This window comes from Phaenicophaeus curvirostris, chromosome 2 (genome assembly GCF_032191515.1).
Source record: "Phaenicophaeus curvirostris isolate KB17595 chromosome 2, BPBGC_Pcur_1.0, whole genome shotgun sequence".
In the NCBI taxonomy this organism is placed as follows: domain Eukaryota; kingdom Metazoa; phylum Chordata; class Aves; order Cuculiformes; family Cuculidae; genus Phaenicophaeus; species Phaenicophaeus curvirostris.
Window position 1 is genome coordinate 48,752,095 of NC_091393.1, and position 11,296 is coordinate 48,763,390.

The 11,296-nt window shown below is 49.1% G+C and overlaps 1 protein-coding gene across 1 annotated transcript; it reads left to right on the top strand.

Moving 5' to 3' along the window:
• The first annotated feature begins 7,672 nt into the window (after positions 1-7,672).
• On the top strand, positions 7,673-10,971 carry SLC35D3 (solute carrier family 35 member D3). The gene is made up of 2 exons (XM_069850977.1): positions 7,673-8,124; positions 10,110-10,971. The coding sequence occupies exons 1-2, from the start codon at positions 7,689-7,691 to the stop codon at positions 10,937-10,939; spliced, it is 1,266 nt and encodes a 421-aa protein (XP_069707078.1). The 5' UTR covers positions 7,673-7,688; the 3' UTR covers positions 10,940-10,971.
• The last annotated feature ends 325 nt before the right edge of the window (positions 10,972-11,296 follow it).

The window sequence follows — 11,296 nt, forward strand, 5'->3', positions numbered from 1 at the left end:
TAACTGGCTGTGTATTTTGAGATAACGTCACTGTAGAAAAGAAAAGAAAAAAAAGTGGCTTTCCACTGTAAAGTACTGTAATATCAACTGAGGTTTGTATCACTCAGATGCATTTATATTTATATGTTCTGCTGTGACTCAAGTTGCATTATTTAAATAATTTTGTAGACAGTAAATGTCATAGTTTATAGCCAGGTGATTTGTTTGACCATTTTGATTGCCACTTCACAGAGATGTTGAAGATTATTTTCATACATTTTTTCCCTTTATGTCTCCTTGAGTAAAACAGTTAATGAAGTCATGCAGAAAGACACTATGATGATAGAGGAAGTGCTTAGGAGAAAATGAAACATACACAAAGCTAATTGGATCACAGCCCTCAAGATTTAAGGATGGGACAACCATCTTTTCCTTTAGACTTGTTTTCTGGTTTTGCTTAGGAAGTTTCTCCAAAGATAGAAGGAGAATGTGGCCACATGTTCGATGGACCTCTGACAGCCTAGCCAAAGTGAGAGCTGTTGTCCAGACCTGTTGAACCTGCATACGCGTAGATTAACTTCAAGAGATAATCATAGCAGATTCAGTGTGGCCAAGCTATTACACTTAACACGTACTTACTTACATGCCCAACATGTTCTAGGTGTGTTAAGTACTTTGCCTGCCCATTTTGACTCCCCAGCCCACCATGCTGTTTTTTTCATCTGAGTTTTTATGAGGCAAGTAGAGATGTTCAATTTTTATGCTTTTCCAGTGTGCTTTGAATACACTTTCAGGATCCAGCTGTGACACTCCTGCAGTTCTCACTGGTACATGTTAGGCTTCTCTCCTGCTTTCCTGCTAGACTATTTTTTTCTTTTTAGCCTACTTAAAAGCTCTCTCCCTTCTGCTGTTACCCCATATCAACAATCTATCATCAGAGGACTCATTGCAGGTTGGGTCTTTGTAGATCCTTGGTTGGGTTTTTGTAGTCTTCTGTTAATGAATGCTGTACACTTCTGGGTTGCACCACTCATATACCAAGCAATAGCATACACTGCCAAATCTGCTGGATGCTTTGAGGAAATGAAAGAAAGAATTCAGCAGAGCTAAGACCTGCAAACTGCATGGAAAGAATGATTGCACCATCTTGGATAAAGAGCCAGGGAACTAGCAGGCGACCACAGTACATAGTGATGTGATGTTAGGACAAGACAGATAGAAACTCTTCTACAATATAAGATTTTGGATCCTGGTAGGATCTTATGTTTTTCTGGGTCAGGGCAAACTGGCCCCAGAATGCCATCTTCTCCAGCTGAGTTAATAACGATGTGTTGCACCAAATTCCAAATGTTTACTGCACTTTAATTCTGTATGCTGAAGAATGATGCAACAATAAAGCTGTGCTGCATAAGCTTTCAGTAATACAATGGGCCATAAAATCTAATTTTACGCATTAAAATTGATTGTTTCAACTTTAGTGGTTACTCCACTCTTCTGCCCTATCTCCCTTTCCTGCTTATACTGCAAGTTACTTGTCTGAGTGAGGAACATTTTGGAGATAGGCATATATTTTATATGCATGTTTCTGGGGGAGCGGTGGTGGTGGAGTATTCCAGAATGGTGCCTGTCACTTGGAAGGGCAAATTTAGAAGGTGTAGCATGGGGCTGGGGGTGGGAGAGGGAATAGAATTCTGAAGACACACAGACACAGGCACACACTCTCTCTCATTCACTCAACACATGGATTAAACCTTTTCTTAACTGCCTTCTTCTCCTGTTATGTCCTGGTTAGCTTCAGTGCTGACAGTTGCTGTGTCCAGATTTTATTCTCGTGGAAAATGATGCACATAGTAAATAAACTGTGGCGTTTAATCTTCCTGAGTGATCTCTGAACAGAAAGAATGTGCTGTAACATTTCTGCACTGTGACAGAAAGAACAATCTGACAGTAGTTGCTGATTCTTAATTCTCAGGGAATGTGTGCTGTAATTGTTTTAAAGAAATATTTGTTATTTTATGACCATAATGCAGCTTCTGATCTTTTTTTTCATTTACTGAAACAGACCTTTAATGTCAGTATTCTTAAAAATATAATGTGTTTTGCTTTTAAAACTTGTTCCTGTGGAAGATTTTGTTTTGTGGGAGCCCATAGGTTTCTCCTTGGTTAAGAAACATATTGATTAATAATGTTTTTAAAGGAGTGGATTTGCTGTTCTGTAATGCTATTAAATTAATTACACACAGTGTCTTTGGCTACACTCTTGTATTCACTTCCCCAATTAAGAAATGTTGGTCAAAAAGTAAATGTAGTGAAAGATACTGAGAGTATCTTAGAATTAGCAAGTATCATAATCACATATTTTGTTTTAATCCTGGCTGATGGTCACATTTTTTATCTGTGCTTTTAGAGACCATACTTTAGGCAACTTTGCCTAGCTGTGTGTCCCATCAGATCTGCATTTTGATACAGGAAAGCTATTTTAAATGATTCTCTGTGCCTGCTTGTGCAGGCTACGTGTCAGTGATGAAGTGATCTCTTTCTTCTAGCCAAACACTGTGCTGCCTTTATATTTTGCTGCATAAGCGTAGATGTACTTAGCCTCTCAGTAGTATTGCTTGGTCTTGAATGTGCTCAGGGTCATCTGATGGATACAACTCTACACAACATTTCCCATGTGTACATGAGACCCTAATTACTGCAAACTGTCCATTAAATATTTTCTATAGATCTTCATTTTCATCCAAAAAACCATTTAAAAAGTGGTACCTCTAGGAATTTGACACCAATTTGTTCCACTTTTTTTTTCTCAGCCATGTCATTGTATCTGGGTAAAACGCAGAACTAAGCATAATTTACATCGAAAGGTTGGAGTTAAAGCATCAAAATAATCTCATTATTGTAATGAACCACGGAGCTTTTCATTACTGTGAACTGTGCCCCACTGCTGTGTCAACGTTTTGTAACAGAGTCAACTTACAAACTGAGCACCCACTGCTGTCTCTGGACACAAGAACAGATAGTGTGAGGGAAATGCCTTCACTGCAGGGTTACCTCAAATGATACCCCTCTGTTGATTTACTCAACTCCTTCCCACTGAAGTGTAAGAGAACTTGTTTTTTTCTGAGTGTGGAGAGACTAGTACTGGACTTTGCCTGAATACATGCTCAGTAAGAGGTGGTTTGGCAAAGGGCAGGATCTTCCCTTTCACCCCTCTTTGCATTGTATAGACAAGACTTAAAACTAGGAGCATCATGAGAGATGTTGCAAGAGAAGCTGGCCCTGCAATAAAGGTGAGCCCCAAGAAATAGGATATGGTAGCTGGGACATGGGCACTTGAATCCTCAAATTTAGCATTAGTGCAACCTCACTTTAGGTACTGTGCAGTTCTGGGCTCCACAGTTGAAGAAGTACTTACATGTGTCCAGAAGAAGACACAGAGCTGGTAAAAGGGCTGGAAGGAATGTACGGTGATGAGTAAGGATTCCAGTTTTGTCTAGTTTGGAGAGGAGGAGGCTGAGGGGTGACCTCACTGCTCTCCACAGCTTCCTGAGGAGGGAAAGTGAAGGTGGAGATGCTGAGCTCTTCTCCCTGGTATCCAGTTATACAATACATGGGAGTGGTTCTAATCTGTATCTTGAGAGGTTCAGACTGGACATCAGGAAGCATTTATTTACTGAGAGGGTGGTCAAACATTTGAACAGGCTTCTTGAGAGGTGGTTCATGCAAGAAGCCTGTCAGTAAGAGAGACTTGAACAGTGCCCTCAATACCATGTTTTATCTTTTGGTCAGCCCTGAAGCGGTCAGGTAGTTGACTAGATGGTCTATTCTGTTTTGTTCAACTCAACTTTTTATCCTTCTGATGCACTCATTTTTCTGTTTTAATCAGGGAAGTATTCAGCCTCCAATGCAGGCTTGCAGCCTGATCCTCTGCAATGTCGGAGACTCCTCTGTAGTGATAATTTCACTGGTGAAAGGACAATTTTTTTTCTTCCAGGCGTTACGCTTAAGTGGAGTCCCAATTACTACAGTGTTTCCAGAAAGTACAATTAGGGTTTTTTTCCCCCATCTCTAATTATTTGGCAGAAGGAGCTTTTTTTCTCCCATGTGCAAACACTGTCACAGTGACCGACACGTTCCTTTAAATTGTTCTGTGCGGTGGCTTGGGATGCATCCAAATGGAGGCTGGTGTAAATGCATTGGCACAGTTCTTCAGTGAATTTTGAAGCCAGACTTGGCCTCCAGTAAGTTTAAGTGAGAGATTCAACCTTTATATCCCTTAATATTTCAGGCCACTTAACCGTGAGTTTACATTTTATGCTGCAGTGTATCTGATGAAGCAGGTGAAGGCCCCTGAGGTGGAGCACCCCATGGACTCCAGGAAGGTGACCAGAACACACGTGTTATTTTGCCTGAAAACTTCTGGGGTTTGGTGCATGCTTTCTTCCCACTGTGAATTAGCAAAGATTAAACTTCCAAGCATCCTGGTCACATCCATGGCTTTTGTGGCTGAGGTACCCTGGGAAATTCACATAGGTACTACAATCACCATTTAAAAGGAGGCATACACACAGCATCCTGGGTTTTTTTCAGTTTTCTAATACTTCAGTCGGGGGAGTTTTTAATCAATAGACATGTACATAGTCAAATATTATTAAAACTAAAGATTTGCATTTTAAAAGAAGATTAAAATACAAATGCCTTGGTGAGAACCAGAGAGAAAAAAAAAATAGAAAATAACCTATCATGGAAAAAAATTAGGGACACTTAAAGACAAAAGAAGAAAAGCCCATTTAAAATAGTGGATATCAGGAGAATCCTCCCATAGATTCTCTAAAGACGGAGAATAGGTGAAGGAGGAAAAGAGGCTGCAGTGTTGAGTCAGGTGAGTGTTACATTGGTCCTGAAGAAGTCATTCTTGATCTTGCGTTAATGTCGGGCTCTGTAATGGGAATGGGGAAATGAAGGAAGGTAAGAAAAGACAAGACAAGGAAAGAAGTAGAAACAGCAGCTTGATAAAAACATTAATAAACTGACAATTTAAAAGGCAGGCATGCTGGAGACAGCCTCTAGTAAGAAAGAATAGCTATCCAGGAACACGTTTCAAGAAGTGCAACAAAGTACTTCTATGTCTGCTTCAGTCACAGGCAGCAGCAGCTGACGCTCTGGATAAGCACAATGGCACTGAAATGCAACACGGATTTGCACTCAACTCCCGGCTTCTGAAAGCAGACGGCAGGTCTGATGGTTTTGAAGGTTGGACTTGATCATCTTAGAGATCTTTTCCAACCTCAATAATTCTATGATTCCATGGTTTTCAGAGATTGCTTCTGTCTCCATTCACATTTACTCCAGTGGCTGAAAAAAAGAAGTTCCTACTCTCTCTGCTTAGAGAATAACATTTTAGTTCTGTTTAATTTTAATGGTACCCATGGTTTCTTCTTCATTACCAGTTTTCATGTTCAGTTACACCTTAATGTATACCTCTTTCATTTTATAAACCTTGCTCTGCCTCCTTGCACTGCCTGTACGAGCTCCACTGCTAGTGGTAACCTGGGAAATTCGTAATGCATTGTCCTTGGTGTGACTGGTCCCCGTGAGCACTGAGGGTCCCTTACTGCATCCAACAATGATACTGGGCTGGCAGTTTATCTTGGTTCTGATGAAGAGCCCAGGGCTGCGGGTTCAGTGTGTTTTTCCTGCCACTCCTCCCTACTAACGTGGTCGTTTGGTGTACACTTGCTTGCCTGGCAGTCCCAACGCCTGCCCTGCTCTTCTTCAGAGCTCTTAGCATCAGCTGCCCTTTGCTGTGATTGCTGCAGGTCTCACCCCACACCAAGCTGTACTTTGCAGTAGTGGGTTTCCAGCGTGATGACTGGGAAGAAGTATGGCTGGTTTGGGGAGCATGGTAGGTCTACTAAGACTGAAATGTAACACTTTTTTTTCCCTCTAGAGATCTCACAGGAAATAGTTGTGCCTTTTGGATACTGCTGAAGGGCATACTGTGCTTGTGCTATATTTTTGTACAAGAACTGGCGGCCCTTGTCAGGATCTGGTCCACGCTTTTATGGTCAGTCTTCCAAACCCAAGCTTCAGATGTCAAACATGCCATTTGTCCAAGGTGGTTCTTTCTAACACAGTTCCAGGAGTGGACAGGGAGGGCTGGTTTTGTTTAAAGCATAGGTTTGCTAATCTCATGTTGATGGGTGAAAGGTAGTCTTACTGCTAATAAGACAGACCTGACTTGTTCAATATTAAGACAAGGCTCGAGATTATAAGGCAGATCCAAACAGAAGTATAGATTTTAATTCTCTTATGTTGCCTGACGCTGCAGGAGACTTCCAGAGGACAGGCTCTCCAAGAAAAATTGCTTTTTCTTTTCCTTTAGAGCCGCAGTTATCTATTGCAGACTCCTGTTAAAACTCTCATCTGGCAAATCAAGAGAAGGGATGAGCTTATTTAAACTTTACCAGGATTTAAAACATCGCTGTTGAAGCCTCTGTGCGGTTACCAGTTTTTAAGTGACTTTTGAAGAAAAGCTGCCTGTTAGGAGCAGGTTCTCCCTGCTTTCTCAGCAGTGGGTCCCGTCTCCCCATCTTTCCCATTCGAGAAGGGGAGTTCCCTTTGGAGAGCCGGGGGAGCACCGGGACCCCAACGCGAGGAAGCAGGTGCTGCAGGCGGGATGCCACCGGTGGGATCGATGGATGCTCTCACGTGGGAGGAACGTGCGCTTTCGGGGAGAGAAAAGAGGCAGCGGGATGCGTGGGGGAAGCTTGCACTGACCCCCCAGCTGCCGGAGACGTGGGGTGTCCCGCGGGTCAACCCCGTTATTCACGTTCCCGCTGCGCTCTGTCGCGATGCTGCGGGCGCCCCGTGTCCAAAGCCGGGCTGGGGACACCGCACGGGTCTGGGGTGGGGGTCGTGGGGGGCACGAGGGTGTCCCACCCCCGCTGAGCCAGGGAGAGCTCCGGGGGCATCCACGGAGGGTGGCGGGATGGGAGGGACACCGGAGGCTGCGGGGGAGACAGAGACGGGATGGCGAGGGGACACAGTGGGGATGGGGAGGAGAGTGGGGATGGGGGGGGAACACATCGCCCAGGGAAGCTGTGGCTGCGCCCTCCCTGGAGGTGTTCAAGGCCGGGCTGGATGAGCAGCCTGGTCTGGAGGGAGGTGTCCCTGCCCATGGCAGAGGGGGACGAACTGGATGGGCTGTAAGGTCCCTTCCGACCCCAACCATTCTATGATTCTACGGAGGGGAGACACGGCGGGTGGTGGTGGAGACGCAGCGGGGATGGCGAGGGGACACAGTGTGGACGGGGGACAAACACACGGGGCGCGGTGGTGGAAACACAGTGGGGATGGTGGGGGGACACGGTGGGGATGGCGAGGTGGCACAGTGGGGATGGCGGGGGACGCAGTGGGGATGGCGGGGACGCAGTGGGGATGGCGGGGACACAGTGGGGATGGAGAGGTGACACAGTGGGGATGGCGGGGACACAGCGGGGATGGCGGGGACACGGTGAGGATGGCGGGGGACGCAACGGGGATGGCAGGGACACGGCGAGGACGGCGAGGCGACGCGGTGGGGACACTCGGGGGGGCGGGGAGGGGGCCGGAGGGGCGGGGAGGTAGGGGGGACCCGTCGGGGGGGGGGGGGGGCGGCGGCCGCCCCGGCGCGGCGGGTGCGCGGGGAGCGGCGGCGCGCGGGGAGGATGGGGCGGTGGCGGGGCCGGGCGCGGGGCGTCGCGGTGGCGGTGGCGCACGGGCTGTGCTCGGGCTCGCTGAACATCCTGCTCAAGTTCCTGCTGGCCCGCTACCACTTCGCGTTCCTGACGCTGCTGCAGTGCCTGAGCAGCGCGGCGGCGGCGCTGGGGCTGGAGGCGCTGCGGCGGCGGGGGCTGGCGGCGCTGCCGCCCTTCGGACCCCGCCTGGCGCGCCCCTTCGCCGCCGTGGCCGCGCTCGCCACGCTGCAGTCCACCCTCACCCTCTGGTCGCTGCGCGGCCTCAGCCTCCCCATGTACGTCGTCTTCAAGCGCTGCCTGCCCCTCGTCACCCTCCTCACCGGCGCCCTGGTGCTCCGCGACGGCTTGCCCTCCCCCGGCGTCCTCGTCGCCGTCCTCATCACCACCTGCGGCGCCGCGCTGGCCGGTGAGAGACACCGCGAGAGGGACGGGACCGGAGGGGAGGGGATGGAGCGGGACGGGATGGGACGGGACGGGAACAGACGGGATGGGACAGGATAGGACGGGACGGAGCGGGATGGGGTGGGACGGAACAGGTGGGATGAGATGGGAAGGGACGGGACGAGACGGGATGGGATGGAGCAGGATGGGATGGGAAGGGACAGGATGGGACAAGATGAGATGGGACGGGATGGAGTGGGATGGTATGAGATGGGATGGGATGGGAACAGGCAGTATGGGACAGGATGAGACGGGAACAGGCAGTATGGGACAGGATAGGACGGGACGGAGCGGGATGAGATGGGACGAGGCAGGTGGGATGGGATGGGATGGGATGGGATGGGATGGGATGGGACAAGATGAGATGGGACGGAGTGGAGTGGGATGGTATGAGATGGGATGGGATGGGAACAGGCGGTATGGGACAGGATGAGACAGGAACAGACGGGATAGGACAGGATAGGACGGGACGGAGCGGGATGAGATGGGACGAGACAGGTGGGATGGGATGGGATGGGATGGGATGGGATGGAGCAGGACAGGATGGGAAGGGACAGGATGGGACAAGATGAGATGGGACGGAATGGAGTGGGATGGTATGAGCAGGATGGGATGGGAACAGACAGTATGGGACAGGATGCAATGGGAACAGACGGGATAGGACAGGATAGGACGGGACGGAGCGGGATGGGATGGGATGGGACTGGACGGGTGGGGTGAGATGGAACGGGACAGGATGGGATGGGATGGAATGGGACAGAACGGATGGGATGAGATGGAATGGGACGGAATGGGATGGGATGGCATGGGACGGGATGGGATGAGATGGGAAGGTGCACCCCGACGGCTGCCCTGCCTCTGAACCGGCAACTCCGGAGTGGGATGGGGTGGGCGGCGGCATCCCGGGGTGGTGTGGGGGGGAAAGATGTAGGGATCTGGGGAATTCGCAACCCTGGGAGATTGAGGGGAAGCTGCAGCCCCGCTGTGGCAGGCACAGCCTTACAGGGGCAGGTACGAGCTCGCAGGGTGAGTGCAGCCCGGTTGAGACAGGTACAGTCTTGAAGGTCTTGATGCGACCTTATGGACGCAGGTGCATCCTTACGGTGGTCAGTGTAAACCTACACTGACTGCACCCCTGTTAGGGAACGTGCAGCCCTACAGAGGGAGGTGTGGTCCTGTGGGGGGTGGATGTAAACATGCAGGGGTAGATATAATCTTCTGGGGTTAACTGCAACCCCATGGAGACAACTGCAGCTGTACTGGGGTAAGTGGAATATTACAGGGGTGGGTGCAACCTTTGGGGTCAGCTGCAACCCTCTGGGGACAGGGACTCTGCCTATGTTGATTTCCAGGTAACGTGTAGGTAGGATGGGAGGAAAAGCTGGTGCTGTGTGGCCCAGCAACACTCCTGGGTTAGGGGCTGCCTCAGGGAATAGAGCACACACACACACGACTAGTAGCTTAATCTGCAAAGAAACTTGACTAGGGTCTCAGCATGGAGGGTCTCCCTGTGAGAGACCCACAGAGCTTGGCCTTGCTGGGCGGAGTAGGAGGGCAGAAGGAGAGCCACGGGGGTTGAGAGCAGGCAGTCTGGCCAGCTGGAGCTGACGTGCCCTCATTGGCAAGAAGATGCCCATCGTTGCTGTGTGATGTGTGTTCTCAGCTGCAACTCTCCCATAGTGTCTTCACCAAAGGGAGAACACAATCTGATTTTGGCTGTGGGATTCAGGGGGAGAGTGGACGACATTCAATAGGTTTGCAGCACACACATATCCACAAAAAAGTTTTATCTGTTGGGAGGTAGATGTGTCCAGCCTTGGGAAAGCATGGCAAATCTTCAGAGTTATGGAAAGGGCACTGGTGCTTATTTCCTAAATATCCCTCCAACCCAAACCAGTGCTATCTTTCTGTCTTACATGCAAATGTCACATGTTGTGACTCTCCCAACAGGAGCTGGTGACCTGACTGGGGATGCTATGGGCTATGTGACAGGTGTGCTGGCTGTACTGATACATGCTGCCTACCTGGTGCTCATTCAGAAGACCAGTGTAGAGAGTGAATATGGACCCCTGACAGCTCAGTACGCCATCGCTGTGTCGGCCACCCCTTTTCTCATCATCTGCTCCTTTGCCAGCATGGATTCCATCAACGTCTGGTCCTTCCCAGGGTGGAAGGACCCGGCTATGGTATGCATCTTTATCGCTTGTGTCCTGATCAGCTGTGCCATGAATTTTACCACCCTCCACTGCACTTACATTAACTCAGCTGTGACCACCAGCTTTGTAGGGGTGGTGAAGAGCATAGCAACCATCACTGTGGGCATGGTGGCATTTAATGATGTGGAACCCACAAAGTTATTTATAGCCGGTGTTGTGGTCAACACCTTGGGTTCTGTCATTTACTGCGTGGCCAAATACTTTGAGACCAGACAGCAGAGCAATTATGAGGACCTGGAGAAAGAAGCTAGAGAAGAGGAAGAGAAAAGGCAGGCTGGGGATCAAGCACTCTTTGCAATGGAAGCAATTTCCCAGGAGAAGGGGGCTGAGGAAACAGCAGCGGAAGGATCAGGCACGGGGGGCAGCCAGAGCAGCAAGGAGGAGAAGGATGGCAACGAGAAACCTGCCAAGGGACTGGCAGTTCAGGGAAAATCCACTGGCACACAAGAAGAGAACAGGAGCTCGCTGAAGGATGCCTATCTTGGAGTATGGAGATTGGTGAGGGGTGCTAATTATATAAAGAAGGATTATTTGATAGAAAATGAAGAACTACCAAATCCTTAAAAAGCAGATTTGAAAACCTATTGCAGGACAGACACCTGGCTCTCTGTACGGGGGAAAGACAGAGCATACATTTCCACATCAATGCTGACAAATCCAAATCATGTAGAATGACTTTACCTCATTGTCAAAAAGCAAAAGGTCAGCTTTTTGACCATTTATTCATGCTTTGGGCTTGCTTTCAGCTGCTTCCATACGTCAGTTTAAACCCACCACAGCTAAAGCTACCAAATCCTCTGCTGTGGGTACAGTGAGAGCTGGGTAATGGCAAGTCATGGGCCACTTGCCCAGCAGCCTGGGCCATGGGGGACACCAGTACCATTAAGTTAGTCGGCAGTGCCAGTGGCACAGCAGTGGCTT